The sequence below is a fragment of the Dermacentor variabilis genome, chromosome 2 (genome assembly GCF_050947875.1).
Source record: "Dermacentor variabilis isolate Ectoservices chromosome 2, ASM5094787v1, whole genome shotgun sequence".
NCBI classification, from domain to species: Eukaryota; Metazoa; Arthropoda; class Arachnida; order Ixodida; family Ixodidae; genus Dermacentor; species Dermacentor variabilis.
Window position 1 is genome coordinate 187,320,526 of NC_134569.1, and position 18,332 is coordinate 187,338,857.

At 45.2% G+C, this 18,332-nt stretch overlaps 1 protein-coding gene across 3 annotated transcripts in view; it reads right to left on the reverse strand.

Moving 5' to 3' along the window:
• Positions 1-18,332, reverse strand: part of LOC142571108 (glycine receptor subunit alpha-2-like) — a 238,950-nt gene that overhangs the window by 18,219 nt on the left and 202,399 nt on the right. For all 3 annotated transcript variants that reach the window (XM_075679398.1, XM_075679396.1, XM_075679397.1), the window contains 2 exons: positions 1,125-1,259; positions 42-283 (listed from right to left, as the gene is read on the reverse strand). In XM_075679398.1, coding sequence (XP_075535513.1) covers positions 42-283; positions 1,125-1,259 — 377 coding nt within the window. The remainder of the gene's footprint in view (positions 1-41; positions 284-1,124; positions 1,260-18,332) is intronic.

Below are 18,332 nucleotides of genomic sequence, written 5' to 3' on the forward strand. Positions count from 1 at the left end.
GCGCGCCTTTGAAAGTACGAGGCGAGGTGAAGAAGACCCACCGTCCATGAGCGAGACGGCGGCAGGCCTTCCCTGGCGGCCGTAAGATGTTGCAAGGCTGCCACTAGAACGACAGAGCAGAGCAGGACGCGCGGCTGAGTTGCGCTGGTCCCAAGCCAGAACGACAGCCAGGACAGAATCACCAGGAACGCTGTGGGGACGAAAGTGTCGACCAGGTGCCGCTGTATGCGCCTCCGGAACCGGATGTGGAGCCGTAGGCGTGAGTACTCCTCCCCGGTTGTGCCTGCGTTTTGCACGACCAGGGGTGCCTTCCAGTTACTGCTAATTGCCCAAAGGACCGTGAAATATCGATGATACTACCTGCTTACATCGTCAAGCTCAGTTTGCATAGTTTGCATAGTGGTGATTCAAAACAATACATTCGTCGGTTTGTTAATAGCAGGCCTTACGGTGTGTTTCTCCGCAACGTTTTCTTTCTTGCGAATGTTTCGCTGGGCTATACAAAAAAAGAAGGTAGGAGGTCTTAAAGTTACTTCACTGCATAGTAACTTCTCACCAGCGTTACGTGCAGAGTGATGTTAAGCTTCTAGGCGTAGGTGAATCGCGAAGCTCGATTCTAGAAATTGAATTCCTTGATTTTATAACATACCTTCATATGTTGTTCTCCGTGTTCTATGTTTCCACGAGTGTGACGACTCTTCTTGTCTGCAGTTGGTCAGCTCTTGCTCAAACTTCTTGCTCCTGAGAGCACGGCTGGTTTACGGAGCTGTGCTCGTATGCAGTGATGATGATGGATGGACTATAGGGGGTTATACGCAGCGACGTTGCAAGTGCTTCTAGGCAGGTGATTACCAGAAACTCAGTTGTTCACTCCAAGCGAATTGTTTCTCTGCTGGGCGTCAGCGATATGTCAAAATATTGTTTAAAAATAAGTTATATCGTCTGCGTACATGTAAGGTGGCAGCGAGTCATTGCACTCCAACGCGTGAAAATTGAAGTATTACATTTGCCGTAGAGGCAATAGTGCTCTGGACTATGTGCTCTTTGAGCTTCAAGGAAAGAAAAAAAAAGTGATTCAGAAAAAAGTGTGTATAGAAGCTGCATGTATATTGCAAAGCACCCACCGTCATTTTCACTGCTTGGCGCTTGATCAGCTTCGGATAAGGTAACGTGGTACTCTGGTACACGAAGTCGGTCCTCGTCTAAGTGCAAATTGTCGCCGGCCCACTTGTACTGCAGGATGTGTTTAGGGTATGCATCTGTAACAGAATGAGTAGACAGCAAAAGCAAGTGGGGGGGGGTGTAAACTGATGGCTGTAGTTTATCTCCTGGAACGTGTGACCAGCAGCCCATGCGGTATGGCAGCAACTAGATGCATGAAGGGTCCGTAGTTTCATTATGGTAACGCCGCGTCTGGCTTGTCTAACAAACGAAAACGCGGTTGAGAAGTCTTCCAGCGCCTTTTGTGATACGGCAACACCTTTACTTAATTGCCCCTATTTATCTCCGCCATGTTTAACCACAAGAAGTACAGAGCATTATTTCAAAGTTTAAAACTACTGGACCTGGTACAGAGTGCCAACTATTTGTAGATAAGGTGTCAACTGATTCTCATCAATTGTGGCACTTATAGCGTTCGGACCTTTCCATAGTCGTTCAAGAAAGGTAACATACTTGCACATTCCGAGAAAGATGGCCAGAAAGAGAGAGAGAGAGAGACGCAAAAGAAAGATGGGGAGCTTAACCAGATAATATCTCCGGTTGGCAACCCTGTACCGAGGCAGGAGGAAAAGGATGCCATATTTGACAGAAAAAGAGTACGGAAAGAAAAAGAGAAAAACACGCTCACACAATACACAACTGCTTTTGTCGGCACTACCACACAGTTTGCGAAAGTATTACATGGTGTTACACAGTGTCAACGTCCCACTAGTACAGTCTACGCCACACAGTGCGCAATCACTACTTGCCACACAGTGCGGTGTCATTTAAAAAGAGCCGTAGTTTCGCCGGGTAGACGAAGCATCGATTGCGATCACAAATTAGCAGGCAGCTATGCGAAGTACGGAAAGTAGCTTTATCGGCCGTATAAACATGGAAACATTCGCTTACTAAGTGAATTAACCAGCGCGGTGTGAGCACACACAAGCATACATGAACACATCACACTCGAATAGTGCGGGCACACGCTGAGCAAGCACGGCAGCAGCAGCAGCGAAAGAAGTGACCTTCGGGCGGCCCATCGCTTCAGCGCAAGAGCAGCGAGAACACAGGCCGCACCAAGGTATGAGCAGTCTGCAGATCGCTTACAAGAAACGGCGCGCATGACCGCGCGTGGCCGTGCAAAGTACGCACTTGTTGGCGGGCTTGAAAGGTGAAAGAAAGGTGATATGAAAGAAAGGTGCGTGTTCGAGGCGGTCAAATATTGCGAATAGATGAAGCCGACTATTTGGTCGTGCACGCACATTAAACTTATTAAACTTAAATCGGCTGTCCGCTATGGCGGACAGCCAATTTTTTTAATGCGAACACACCCTGGCACGCGCAGGCCTCAGCGAGCTCGAACCCACGGACCAGTTCGGGTTCTAGCTGTGGTGTCCCCTTTCCGCTTTGGTGTCTTGGAGGCGCTGCCAATAATGCGAAATAATGACACGTTGCTACAATTAGTAAAAAAAACGCGATTGAATAAGTATAATTACGTCCAGCCGGCGGCTTGTGACGCTAAGTTCAGCATCACCCCTCCGCGCGACTTTTTCAGAAGAAAGCGAATTAACACTAATCTGCAATCACCTTGGCAAGTTTCGCATCAGTAGACCCATAACCTAATAGGAACACAATCAGCAAGGGAATCACATAGTTATGAAGAACTCACAATACTGTGTACACATCACCTGGATTCGAACCCGCGTACACTCGCATTCATACAATCCAAAGCACACACCGTAACGATCACACCAACGCGCCACCATGTCCACACGGGTTCTTTTAGGGGTTATATATTGACACGTGTACTTGTCTTCATCGGGCGACACGTTTCACCGCCTAACAAATGTTATCGCACAGCGAAGGGGCACGATCGGAGATATATTGTTCGATACGCGTTCTGTTCGGTTGCTGCAACGTCACTAAGTGGCAGTATGCAAAATTTGTGACAACGAGGCGGAGAGAGCAGCCAATCAGGAAGCGGTGACCTCCCCGGAAGTTTACTTCCATCGTTTGTCGTCTGCTTGCAGACAGTATACTTGTTGTCCATCGTTTGTCGTCTGCAAGCAGACAGACAGTACGTCTGCTTGCAGACAGTAAACGAAATGTTTCTCTCTTCCAAATGAATGAAATCTTTATCTAAAAAATGTATTTTTTTTTCTTCTCAAGCCCAAACACGTTTTCAAATAGTACTACGTATGACTACTGCAATTTACAACTATTAGTTTCTTTGATTCGTCCCTAGGTGGTCTCGCGCACAGCGAGAAGAAAAAAGAAAACGAAACGACGGAAAAAGTGGCGCACTTTTCAAGAGGCAGTGACAACATTCCAGTGGCTCGCTGGCACCGATGATGGGGTCGAGTTCGCTGTACAACCAACGAATTATTTGTTTCGAGAAACAAAAACGAAGCCAGAATTCACGTTCGGCCATTTCTTCAAACGCGTTTCGCACCGCCACCCCCTGTCCTCCTTCCTCTAGAAACACCAGCGCAACAACCTAAGTTCCCAACGGAAGCGCCACTTTCTCTAAATAAACTATGGATTCGATGCAAACGTGCCATGCCGCAGCCGCCGGTTGGATCCAATCAAATCCACCAGACGCGCCATGCGAAGCCGTATGATCGCTCCGAACTTCCCAGCTCGCGTCGAGTTCGGCGCATAGCAGACGAAATGCTCGGTGGGAGGATGATTGACAGGAGCGTGTCGCCATCTTGACGTCACCAAAAACGTGGCCGCGCCGCGCGGCTGGCGACGCTGGCGCGGAGTAGGCCAATCGCGCGCGCCAATAAACGAAGGAACGCGCCGAACGACCATCTCCGATCGCACGCCAGGACGCGCTTGCATGTGTGGGAAGTTTCTGGAATGTTATCGATGGTTCCATCCACTGTCTGTGACTGAACCTTGTGTAATCTGATTGCATGTGTGCGCGACGCGAATAATGTAGAACATTGTGGAAGGCGCGCGGGTCCCAGCGATTAGTCTGGAACGTTCGACGATGTATGTATAAAAGCCGACGCGCTTGACCCGTTGATCAGATTTTGATGATCGTCGACTGTGTTCGCCGCTGTCGCTGTTCTTTGAGTGTAGCCTGTTTTTGAGGGCACAAGGTCACCCAATAAAACGCTAGTTTCGTCTTTCTCAGTTTGGCTGCTTTCTTCACAGTCCCTACCACGTGACAATATCTACGAAATGTATTTGAGGAATCGGCGGCGGTGGCTGGCGTTTCTCTGCATGGGTGCTATTCTGTAGGAATGCCTTTCTTTATGCCAATGCCTTCTCGCCTCATATCACCGATTTTCGAAATGGTGGTTGCATACGCACGACGTTTTTTGGATGGTCCAATCAGAAGGTCCCTTCATTGGCCGGATGTTTCTTTCGTGTTCTCTTCTTTTTCCGGGGTTGTATAGCAAATTTGTCTTGTAAAACTACACTTAATAAAAGCGGACTTCCATGCTGCGTAAAGCAACTTCATTTTGTAAACTTACAACGTAAAAGCTGCCGCAGCTTAAAGAAATGCGAACGCAAGTACTCCTATTTTCTAAGCCGTAGCCACATATTGGTCGGATGTGCATCCAAGCCATGCCGTTGAGCGCACGCAAAATGCCGGCCTGTGTTTATCCGACAGCTGACAGCCGCTAGCGTGTCCGTAACGCAGCGCAACTAATTGCGGCCCACAGCGGTATACTTGCGTCTGAGAAGAATCTGCGATGCTTGCAGGAGCCGTGAGATACAGCAGAAGTGAGGTCAATAAATATTGTTCGTGTAGTGCTTACGTTGTCGTGCGGTTTACGGTGAATGTCTGATGTGTAATAATTTGTTCTTTACGAGGGGCCAACAAGAATTAACCGTAACACCCGAGGACAAACTTTGCAACATAGTGGATCGAGAACTGTCAAGGCACTCAGCGCCTTTCAATAGAGCACCGCCACGACAGAACAATAGCCTCGTCAATGTGATCGCAGCAACAGTAATACTTCCTGAGCAAGGCGCCCCTGCACTGACGGTTACGCTCCGAGAAAGAAGCTGCTACAACGGTAAATGAAAGTAGCGACTTCGCCTTTTTTATATTAGGGGTATAAAAAGGCAAAAAATAATCAATTCGTAGTGAGCGCTTTATGCAGGCGCTTAGCTTAGACAGAATGTTTGCCTGTAAATTTCTTACTGTGTTTGAAAAGTTTGAAAAGCGAAAGTGGCGGCAGCAAAAGCGCTCAGAGTCTCGAAAGAACAAACCGCTATTTTGGTGCAGTTCATCGGGCGGGCTGTCCCGCGACTCTCGCCGACCGAGAAAAATGGCTTTAATGGCACAATATGATATCAAGCTCTTCATATCAAGATCAACTACGGGCTGTTCAGAGGGTTCACCATGGCGCCATACGGCTCGGCCTGGCGGTGCCGACGTGGACACGGCCCGCCTCGGTCTGAGAAGACCGGGCTTCAGGACTCTAATAAAGTTTTGTGAATGAATGAATCGAGCAGCACTTATACCTGGCGTGAGCTTCTACAGAGTTGTCGCCACGCATGACTGCTGCTCGAAAGTACGAGCTATGGGGGTGGCGGCAGTCCTAAACGGACAGGGCCCAGCGGTAAAGTCAACCAGCCGTTGGCAGAACCACTGGGCCAACATGGCTCATAAAGCCAAATAAGAAGCGGCCAGGTGCGCGAGCGAGAAGAGGTGAGCTTTCTAATGATGCTGACAGTAACGTCCTTTCACGTAGTTGTTGTCGTTGTTGTGTTTGCAGGGCCACTGGAGGCGGCAAATTGGGTGGGGTGGACGGCCACGTCCTCGACATTCTTGAGAGGACAGGCGGCCTCCTTGTTCCCCCCACCACCCCATTTTTTCGCCGATAGCGAGGTGCGTATATTGAGTTTAAAAAGTGTTGTTTGTGTGACCTGCTGTGGCCTCAGAAATTTTCAGAATTACATTGTAACACAATATTGCAAAATCTCTTCAGCCATATTTCTTTCGTTTCTTGTGCAACTGACAATATAGGTTATGTGCTCTGAGCAGCAACTTGTGTAAATGATGCGCATTGCACACACTGCTCACAATGTCTGAACACTACTCTGTCTGCAGAACACAAGTTCGGAGGATGCTGCAGGGCCCAGCGGTTCCCGCAGTGCACCAGCAACAACTGCGTTCGCGGTGTCGGGTGCTGCAGCTGTTGCTGGGCCAAGTGGCTTTACACGTAAGTCAGTGACCCAGCTTTTGTAGTAGCATTGTTTGCAGTTGCTGTTTGACCTTGCTGTGAAGTAGCCCACTGTGCTGGGTTTGTGTCCAGCATTCAGCTCTTATTCATGGAGCAGAAATGCAAGTCTACAAATGACATGATGTTGTAATAGAGATTCCTTGTGCTTCTCATCGGTTGCTGTAACCAGCAACTTTCTGTGGCATCTTTCGCTCTAACTATGCGACTGCCGTGTGTATCAATATTGTAGCTATGCAGCTACAATAACATGTCAAAGTGACTGGTTAGGACAATCAAGCTGTGTGGGTCGGATAACAGTGAATGAGCAGTATTTGTTTTTGTCTTGCATGTAGAGCCACCGGCTACCCTCCAGCAGCCACCCCCCCCCCAGCCGACCCCACAGCATACCCCACGAGAGCCGTAGGCACTCCCCCGTAGACTGTCGAGGCAGCAGGACCTTGACGGCGTCGTCCAGATGGCTACTGCCGAATACGTTCGGCAGGGCCAGTCGGCGGAAGCCAGGGCGCAGGAGGACGCCCGCTTCCGCCGACAAATGCTGGAGCAAAAATGTATAAGGCCACAGACGTACATTTTTCTGCGTATGAAATTGACGAGCATATGACCGCTCCAAAAATTAATCAGTAAAGAAGCATAATGTATGCTTACAGTGGTGTGGTGATCATATCTTGTACACATTTGCGTGAAATAATATGTGTCAATATCTACGCAATTATGTGGCAAAAAGAAAGAAGTGGCGTTAAGTTCAGGGAAGCAGGTATAACCATGTAAGACATCTTATTGGAATGGGACTGCACAAGTTTGATGGGCCAGAAAGATATATTCAGTGTTTCAATATGCAGTGACAATAGCCTGCAAATGCGGATGAATGCAACACACCAAGGCCTTGTTACTGAGCTTTTATAATTAAACTAATTACACATCTTATTCGCTAACAGCACCACGAGGCCCATATGGAGGTCCTGCGCCAGCCACATACCGTCCATATGGAGGTCCTGCGGCAGCAACATGCTGTCCACATGGAGGGCCTGCAACAACTGAAGGAGCAGGTCTTCAGCAGCAGTGGCTGGCAGTAGAACAGCGCTCACAGGACACGAACCAGCGTCTGCTGCAGCTGCTGCTGGCTGCACTGGCTCATGGTGGCGGCCAAGTCCCTCCCCCCTCTCCGCACCCACATATTTAAATAAGTAAGGTACTAGCATAGGTAAGCAATTTTACACCATTTTTTATTACCTTAAAATTTGCTGTTGTAGTAATGATGATATGAAGGCCAGATATTGCTAGTTTGCATAAAATAATTGTTCAAGTCACCCTTTCATACGACCACAAGTAGCATAGCCGTTGCAGCGTGATTTTTTGCTTGAAGTTGTACTTGAGCAATAAAAGCGTCCACACTATCACGCTCGCCTGCATAAGTGCCAGCAAGCCTGGTGGTACATTAGTCTGACTGCGACATTAAAATTTTGAGGTGCCTAGTTGTCATGTCAAGTTAAGCATGAAACAACACTGCAAATGTTCTAAAATCCTGTGTGATCAAATAGTGACAGTTTCGCGGCTTAATGTAATGTCGACAGGAACCTCTGAATATACACAGCAAAAAGAAAAAGTTATGAAAATTCCTTGCTATGCGCATTCGCTTCATTTGTAATGTGTATTTTTTGCATATTTGTGTACATTTATGCATGCTTTTTTGACATACAGGGCTGGAATGTCTTCTTTTCTTGTTTTTCGTTATCACGTTTTGTTTCCATTTACTGATCTTTCATGGTTGATATTTTTTTTTGTCGTGACATACAAGGCTTCATGTCTTCTTTGCTTCTTTTTTATTACCACGTTTTTCTGTCATTCAGTGTTCTTTCATGGTTGTGATACATAGTACGTTTACCCCTCATGTGCAATATTTATGCATTTTCTCTTACTCAGTATCAAAGCAAGATATTATGGCTTTCTTTTTTAGTATGGAACTCCACGACAGCATGTTCCTTTCACATGTAGTGATGTAGCTATACATTTCGCTGTGATATATATTCTTCTGTTGGCGCGTGATTTCAGCACCTGAACATTTTTTTCTGGTGCAGTTTAAGGCAGTTGCTATTTCTGCGTACTTGTGCAGCGTACAACAATTTTCTTAAACGATGCCTGCCGTTACCTGTGATATTTTATGATGCAGTTACCTGTGAATCTTTCAGGTGCAAAAACAATGTGATGCAATATTTGTTGCAACTTGTCTCTGATATGTCGCATATGTCTCTACTACTACAGTACTCACTATGCTCGTACTTATTCAATGTAGAAACTGTCGCACGTGATGTGTACATAAACAAGTGTTACCATAAAAATGTCTGTATGTTGAAGGGTGAAATATACAGAAAGGTGCAGTGTTCCTCTGGTGCTTTTATTTGCATGTCGCTACTATATTTGGAGTGCTAGCTTGCACTGTGAAAATGTAATTACACACTCTGCAATATTCCGCTCACCGAGTTCTGATATTTACAATTGAGGGCACTTTGTTGAAATCTATCAATTGCTCATGTGTACACCCACTTCACGGGAGCCACAGCGTTTGACATGTCGGATGACCAGTTGGACGGCATTTTCGTCACTACAAAGGAACTTTGCTGTTGTTGCGAGACAAAATGGTGGAGGAACTAGAAGGTGCTGCGTGTAACAGCACGTTCAATAAAGCGGAAGGTGTGGCGTGCACTGTACATTTTGGCTTTTGTGAGCTTTTCTGCGCGAGTAGAAAGCGAGGAGACAGGTGCTTATGTCCATCAATGCGTAAGGGAACAACAGAACTGTCACCTATACGAGTAAAAATAATTATGACAGCTGCAGGCTGCATGCATGGTACGCGGCGCATCTAGGTGACGACAGCAGCAACAAGCAAATCATGGCAGACACTTTGAAAATTCATTTATTTTTAGCTTGCTTCCAATCTTACATGTCACCACAAAAGATACTGTTTCACTTACTGTAAATGCAGGATTTACATAACCCTTGACTACACAACCTTTACATTTCTCAACAAATCATGAATGCTTTGCATTACGCAGACATCAACTACAACTTAGCACGGAAACTGTATCTGAAATTTCACAGCATCAAATGCACAATGCAATTATTTAAAACTGCGTGCATGCACCTAGCGATGCTGACGCTGCTGTTGACGTCGCAGCTGCCGCCGCACACTCCTCAGGTACTGCATGTGCTGCGCTCGGGTTGTGCCAAACATGCCAATCACAGTGTCGCGAACAGCCCGCCCTCTCAAATAATTCATTCTCGACCCTGTGTTTCGGGCCAGACCTTGCGGAATGGAGTCGCCAATACCACCGAGCTCACTACTACTGCTGCTGCTGCTGTCGTCATCGCTGTCATCACCCGATTCTATGTCGCCATGAGAAAGGCGAAGGTTGTGCAACACAGCACATGCCGCGAAAATGTTTGCTGCATGTTCCGGCTCGTAGAGGAGGGTGCGATATCGCTGAATACGGCGGAAACGGCTCTTTAAGAGTCCAATGTACCTCTCCTCTACGCAAAGCATGGCGCCATGTGCTGTGTTGTACTGCCCCTCGGCTGTCTGCGCTGGAGGATGGCCAGGAACTAGGGTCACGAGCCACGGCTCCAAGGGGCAGTCACTGTCACCTGCACAAAGATTAAAATAGTACATTGAGTACTCCTCTAACGAGAGACAAGTTGTCAACTTAGGAAAGCTACAGTAGACTTCAGAGGTGAATCCCAAGTAAAAACATGAGTTGAGCATGTCCATACCCGACACAAACGGTTAATCAATTTACAAGTGCACTACTCGGTGCCTGCCACAAGCAGAATAAATCAACACTTGTTGGTGCTATCAATGACAGTAGTAGCAGTAGCAGCACTAATGTGTGTTCATTTCTTCTTTCTGGCAGGCACTGCGTGCAGTAGCAGCAGTAATACGTGTTGCTTTCGTCTGCTCCTTGGAGGCACATAATGCGCTTGTAACTTCACGCTTCCAACATTGACAATGGTGGCAGTCAATGACTTCATATTTTTTTTTACTCCCGACTTATGTGCTTGTAAAAGTTTGGGTTGGAGCGGACACGGCGTTCAGCGCTACTGAAGCGTGACAGCGCCAAAAAAGGTGTTTTGCCTCACCGAGGAGGTATTCCCCGGTATTCACGATTCCTGTCGTCCACCAGACGAAAGCGTCGTGGTCCGAGCCCTGTCGCAGAGGGTCCGTGGCCAAGATTTTAATGTCCGCATCGCAGATCTGGTAAAACGTAAACAGAGAAAGTGCCCGTTGACATGAGCAACATAACTGTCAAAAAGGATCGGCACCAGAAAACGTGAGGTTTACTTACGAACATGCAGTTGAGGGCGTACTATCCCTTGCGGCACATGATCGCAGCCTTGCGCTCACCCTTCGGTGCGACAAAAGCTACGAGGCTGCCGTCGACGCATCCTATGACGCCGGGGATAGCACCGCGCCGAAGAAAACCTTCCTTCACGGCTGCCTTTTCCTCGGCCGCCTTCGGAAAATGCACCCACTTCTTGCGCGCCCCGGCGTTCACAACAGTCTCTGCCACCCGTCGCACGCACTGGCTCACCGTCCACTGCGACACACGAATCGTCTCCTCGCTCTCAACGGACGCTTGGAAGCTCCCGGTGGAAAAGAAGCGCAGCGCACACACCTTCCGCTCCACCGACAGTCCCGTCGCTCGCTCCGCTTCTAGTTCCCGCGCCAGTTCCTCGCACAACAACCGCACCGTTCCCTTCGAGAGGCGAAAATGCCGCCGAAAATGGTCATCCGGCATGTCAAAGGCGTCGTCTGGCTCTCCGTGTTCACGTCGCAGACGGCGAAGAGCCACGGCCATAGCGGTGAGAGGGGCAGCCATTTTTTATTCCTTCGGAAACAACCCTGCCTTTGGCCGTGCCAAAAATCCTTGCCTTATACTCCTCATAATGAGTGCGTCAACGTGACTATGACGATTACAGTTTGCGGGTTCCTGACGTCGCGTGATTGATAGACAAAGTGGGCGCGGCCCGGTCATTTTCGACCAATGGATGCGCAGTGATGGCAGCAAAAGGCATAAAGAAAGTAATATAATTCCTACAAAATAGCATTCGAGTGCGCTGTACTGTCGGGTATCGGAATATGTTTGCGTTTACATCATTTCCATTTCTTGCTACGACTAACGAAGAAACAGAACGTAGATGGCAACGTGAGAACTATTCACGTCTTGGCGACACCGCAGGAAAATAACAAATGTGCCGTCCAGCTTACGATCGAGTGCTTCTCCAGTCCATGTATTATATGTTCTCCGAAAATACGCGTATACAAAGTACCGCGCCAACCATCCACGTATGTGAATTTAATTCTAGCGCACACTGGTAAGTACTTCTGTTTATTTTTTCCGCCGGTTCCATTCGTATATGGTCAACTGCGACGCCAGTACCATGCATTTCGACGTGACTCACACCGCCATGTAGGCATTCTTTTCAAGTGCATTAGTTTAGAGTTTGGTTCACTCCGCTGTAAGCTGTTGTCCTGCATTAGAAGCGGATCGTTAGCGTTTTGGGGCGCATGCATTGCAGCATTTGGAGACTGCGTCTCCCGACAGCCGCATCACATGCATCGACACGCATGTTTAAATTAATAATGTGTCCACTTGTAACGCGTGCCCTGCACGTATCCTGTGGCAGTGCTCGTTCTAAGAGCTTCGAAGACCATCTACGCTCATGCGTGTGTTAAACATATACGCACAGGATGGACTTGCCGGCTTGTTGGTTGAGCAGTTTAGAAGAAACTACGCAACACAACTACGACGGAAAAATATTGACCACACCATGAAGCGCTGGTGTGGTTGATGCTTTTTCATCCTTTTTCATCCTTCGTTTCCGCTGTTTCTTCTTCCACGATACACACACACCACAGGTGCACAAAAGTTTCGAAGCGTGGGGGCTTAACTTTGTATTCCCCGTTTCCTCTGTCAGTGGAACAGCGCGTTGCCCCAAATTGTGCACGCTTATCCCCGTATTCAGAAACCCATCTTAACTTGAAGCCCATGCTACATTTGATCTAAATGACGCAGTTCGTCAACGCACCAAAAGAAACGTAATAAGCGTCTTGGGTTCGCACCAGGCGTCATTTATATCAATTCAAGCATAAGCTTCAAATTAAGATGCATTTCTGAATACGGGGGTTAGTCATCTTATTCTCAAAGAAAATGTTGAAGAAACGCCCACCAAAACCAGGCACATTTGTAAACTTAATTAGGCAATACGAAGCTCCATATAAAAAAAGAGTGGTATTAAAGGCGTTCAGTATTTTTCTTTACTCAAATATGGTTGCGCTGTCGTGGCTTCAATGTACAGAGATAGTGCAGCGTTAGTTAAAAAGCATGAATTTCCGAATTGATTGCCAAAATAAGCTTGTGAAGTTATTTAGGTGCTAGAATCTAGGGTTTGTAGCGATCTTCGAAAATCCTTTATTTTTAAAATACCATTTTTAAGGCATTGAAAACCGTTGAATTTTTAGAAGTACTGGAAAGTCCTTAAATTTGTACACGTGGCTAGACTTAGCAAACATTGGAAAGCGTTTTTTTTTCCTTCTGTGACTCTCTCGCATGTCACAAAGAATTATCTGTGGAGGTAATAGAAGAAAAGCGGCATCTTTAAAGTTGAAATTACAAAGGAGCCGCGGATACCAGTTTTAGGCACATGGAACCGGTAAGAAATGTACTTGGAGGAGCAGAAGCAGGAAGCTCAAAAGTTGAGGCATTAGAATATAAGCCGTGAAAAGTAAATCGAGAGCTACAGACACAATAAAAACGAACTAGAAATGACTATTGGTTATTTGATGCTGAAGAGCTGAGGCAACAAATGATATCACATACACCGTCAAATCAAACAGTATTCAAGAACTGCAAATGTTGCAGGTCCAAGCAGTTAATTATGCTATTGCAGAGAATCTTCGAGCGCTTTCTTCAAATGCCTCCTTGTGTGTGCGTTAAGGCCCTGTGTGTGTTCAGTGATGGGCGGTGAAAGGCAAATAACAGTCTTTCAAATGTTTGAAATCAGTGAAATATGATTTTTTGCATTAAAATTAACGATGTCATTGTTGAACAAGGTATTGCCTCTCCAAGCTACTAAACACATCGTATGAGGTCCTTGAAGTTACTATGCCGGGGCCTCGAGAGTCCTTGAAAACTCTTGAATTTATTGGTGATTGAATATTGCTACGAACCCTGTAGAACAACAGTCATGGAGTAAAGACCTTGGCTGAACAGGGACTTATATGCAGAGCACAGGAAGACTAGAAATGCAGTAGTAGACATGGAGGGCCCCGAAATAAATGTGCCACATCTGCTCGTCTCCCTTATGTTTTTGCACTGAGTGTCACATTTTTAATAGAAGTGCACTTTCTGTTCTACTCCAATAAACACAACATTACCAACTTCAGTGTGGGGCAGTCCTTCAGCCAGTGCAGAACTCTTTTTTTTACATCCCAGTCAGCGCTGCCATTTTTCCAGCATTGTAGTACAATATTTTTTAAACTGGTTTAGCAGAATATGAGCAGTATACTTTTAAATTAGCTGCTTATTTGTATACACGAGTTCAGGTCCTCAGTTTGGTTGCATGACAAATTGCCATACCTTAATAGATACAAGAAACAACCATATTACAGTTTAATAAACTCCAAACAGTAATAATCATCACAATATAATGACATGCATTTCTTTTGGTACGTATACAGCCCATGTCTTGGCACTGTATCAATTTAACAATCAACCACAAGTACTGTGTCCTGACCACTATTATTCAAAGGTGTAAAACCATCACAGCAATTCTTCAACAAATATCACAGTGATTAGTGGCATACAATTTGTAACTGCTTTACATGAGCGTAATGTATACAAATGGTCCCTATGTACCTACACATGAATAGTTCCACCCGAGTACAATTACACACAGATGTAAAACCAACAAAGCAGTTCTTTAAAAAATATCACAGCGCTTAGTGACGTACATGTTACAACTCCCTTGTAAAAGCTTAATACAAACACGTGAGCACAGAGAAAGCCAGCAGTGGGCTTACATGGAAATACCGCTGCCTCAGTACTAATTCACAAGTGTAAAACCAACGAAGCAGTTCTTTCAAGAATGTCACAGTGCTTAGTGACATACATTTTGCAAGTGGCTTATATAAGCTTTATACAAACATGAGAACATACACAGAGCTAGCGGTGCGCCTACATAGAAGTGCGGCCATCTGAACACTATTATTTGCCGGTGTAAAATCAACAGAACAGTTCGTTATAGTGACACACAATTTGTAACTGCCTTATAGAAGCTTAGTGGAAGCACAAGAATGCGAGAAAAAAATAAATTAAAAACTAGACCTATGCATACACAAGCAGATCAACGCAACTGGTAAACACCGCTTTGAAGACACATGTGACTGTGGCAAAGCGCAGTGCTGCGCCAGCTGAAACTGCCATCCACAAAAGTATTGAGCAATGCTTAAACCACACGCAATAAAGTGCTAAGAGACCGCGTCTAACGTACCTATTTTAATTCAAATTTCTTGAATATAGGGCTCTCTTGCAGATAAGGCATCTGATCAAACTGACCTGATTTTACACCTGCTACACGCATACAATGCACTCAGATATAACTAACTGGTAATAATAATTATGAAAGGCGTTTAAAAACTTGACGGTGTGATGAAGATTCATGACTAGAAAAGTTCTGTCCCCCTCGTACTTATTAAAAAGGTGCAAGTCCAACACGTGCTCTTTTTTTTCTCACTTTTTGCTTTAATGAACATCCGGGACCCTCAAACCCACAAATTAAATATACTGCTGTGTTAATAGTGTCATGAATAATTTTTTGTGAAAGCTTTTTTTACAGACAAGTTGCGGTCTCGTTTCTAGAGGTTGAGCTGTATCATGCAAAATAACATGGAAAGTGGTCACACGGGAGCACGACACTCTGTCATAATGTTCCTTTCAGTTGACTTTCATGCCCTAAATGTCGCGGCTCACTGTGGCCAGTGATGCAGCAGCAGCAGTGTCTTTGTAATTTTCGTCACACTTTTGTCCTATGCCATCTGCACTACATCTAATTCTTCAGTTCTTGTCTAATAGCTGCCATCTTTAAAACTGAATTCTAGCTTGACCCCTTTGTAGGAAGCTGTCTTTAAATAAATCAGTGATATACCTCAATTTTAAAACAAAATGCTTGTCTACATTGCTCAATGCTTCAACACCATGAAAAAATGACTAAGCATGTCACAAATGTTCCATTCATCACCATTATAGCATGCGCAAAATTTTCAGTAGCTCGCAGTTTGCCCAGCAGTGAGCAAGTTTTTATTCCTTGAGCACGACACTCTGAACTAGTCCCAGAGTTTGTCCAAATGCAGAGGGATATGTCAGGTCTTTTATGTAATACACCGTGAGGCACAAAAGGAGAGCCTTTGCCAAGGACGAATCCTGGAGCTCAATAATCTCATATGGTCTCCCACAACAAAGTGTTTTTGTAGACAATCACCAGAAAATACTTGGACCAGGAACTGCTGCATGTTTGTCAGAAAAGTCTTCCTGAAATTGGTATCAAATGAGCATGGAGTATACTTTACACACATGAAACTTGCTTCATTCTTGTACACTGAGCCACAACTTTATTTGCTGGGCATTTGTTTGTAAGGACAGCCACTAGAATTTCATTGACATGTTCTGTATGTCCTGGTAAGCCATGCATTTGGATGCAATACATGTAAAGTGTGTTTCAAGAAATTTGTTCCAGTGCAATTCAAGATTTATACATGTCTTTCCAAAACTACTTCAGCAATGGCTGGATGCACGGCAGAATGAGTTGGCTTTGCAACTAGAACAGTAACTAACCACACGGACATCTTTCTAACCATAACAGACACAACTGAATATTGCCCAATTATAGGAGCCCATTATACAGGCAGCAAATTTACATTCATTTTAGGACTGGAAAGAAAATGATGTTGGTAATTTCTACGGTGTGATGAAGTTTGGCTAATTTCACACGCAAAACGTAAACTAAGGGGCACTGGCTGCGCCCCTGCAATGCCAAGCGCAACATCACTGCTGCACTTACCTTCTCTGGCAAGGAGGAGCAGTATTATCGTCAAGTGCTGACCTTTCTTGTTTTGTTGCTGTCTATGTTGCACTTGCCAAAATAGCTTGCACATCCTTATCCAGAAACGGAAGGGAAACCAGTCGCACAAGGCATTACCAAAGAGTTCATCAACAAGTGCATCAACAAGGTAACCACTCACTGTGACATCATTGTGATACTTCAGTTCCTGTTTCCTATGTAAAATTAGCCAGACTATCTCTCCATACAAATCAGTAGCAGCAGCTACTATAACCCTAAAACTTGCATGAATTTTTCTTCGAAAGGACTTCCAAAGATGCACTCTTGCTTCATTGTGCCTGTGATCTGAATAAAGTGTCATAGTTTACTTTGACGTTCTGTGTACTACCCCACTCAGGTCCATTTTCTGAAACCTGTGGCTGTTACAAAAATGCTTTGACAAAAATGCATAAGTACCTCATCTTCTACATAATAGAAGATCTTCTAACATATCTTCTGAAGCATGCTTGCAAGTTAGGGTTGCCACCTGCACGATTTTCGACCGGTCTGGCCAGTTTTTTTGATAGTGAGCCGGTTGCCGGTTGGCACATAAGACTGGCCGTCACTGACTGGTTTTTCGGCCGACGCAAACATTCTTTGTGTATGGGATGTCACTGGTATGGTAGAGTCACACACAAATATCTTTTTATGGGCTAAGCATGTGCAATTATTTTCAGTGCGGCACATTAGTTCAGAGCAATAACCAAAACTTCAGTCAGCCTTAGTGCACATTCGCCAACCAGCCTAGTAGTTGGTTAGCTCAGCGTTGTGTTTTTGTAAACATATACGGTATGTTGATTTGCCATTTTTCCAGCGTAAGTTTAACTTTCTGTATAAATACCCCTCCCCCTCCTTTCGAAGGGCCAGTTTATTTCCCGGCAAAGGTTGCAAGTCCAGGATGCAAAAATTTGAATAACAGAAAACTGAAAGCCTTACCAATGTTATCAGTGCATGTTTGGAATGTTTACCTTTCAGTTAGTCATCAATATCAGGAGAGTCCATTTCACGATCGCACATTTTGGACACAAGCTCCTCTGCCAAGTGTAGCCGTTCCAACATTTTTGACATTTTATCCTTGAATCGAAGCTCTGCCTCCACAGTGATCTCAAAGCATAAAACAATAGATTTAACAAAGTAATCAACAGTATTGACGATACTATTAACTGCTGAAGCTATGAGACACAGACACACTGTCTGTATCCACCCCATGTTTTGACCAACAAGATAACTTTGAAGCTTACTCACAAAATATATTTCTAGGGCTCACTCAGACTCGTACTCTGAGAATCCTACTCTGCCGACCCCACTTGGACACACTCACCAAATGTTTAGGAAGCCAAGCTTACTCATCCTTGTAATTCAGTTTAAATCTAAATGAGCCTGCTAAGAAGCATGAGGCAGTTTGGTGGTGCCTGGCACATTAGCATACAACCACTTTTCACTTTACTGTCTCTTCCCAATTTGCATATCAGACATGAAACAGTAGCACTCGTTTACATTCTGTTACACAAATAGCCCTATAAGCAGCTTGGCAGGTATGTAAAGCATCTGTAGCAGCCAGAGATCGATACTGAGCACCTCATTCAAGAAATTTTAGTGATGCTTTGGGATTACATGCAAGTTGGAACAGTAATGTTGTTACACTGATGCTGTTGCTTATGTGGATTAAGGATATGGTGAACGATGGTGGCTTAAGATAAGCAATTGCCTGTCTGTGTGTCTTATGCTAATATTAAAAAGTTGCATCTATAAACAAACCTATTCCTCTTTAAA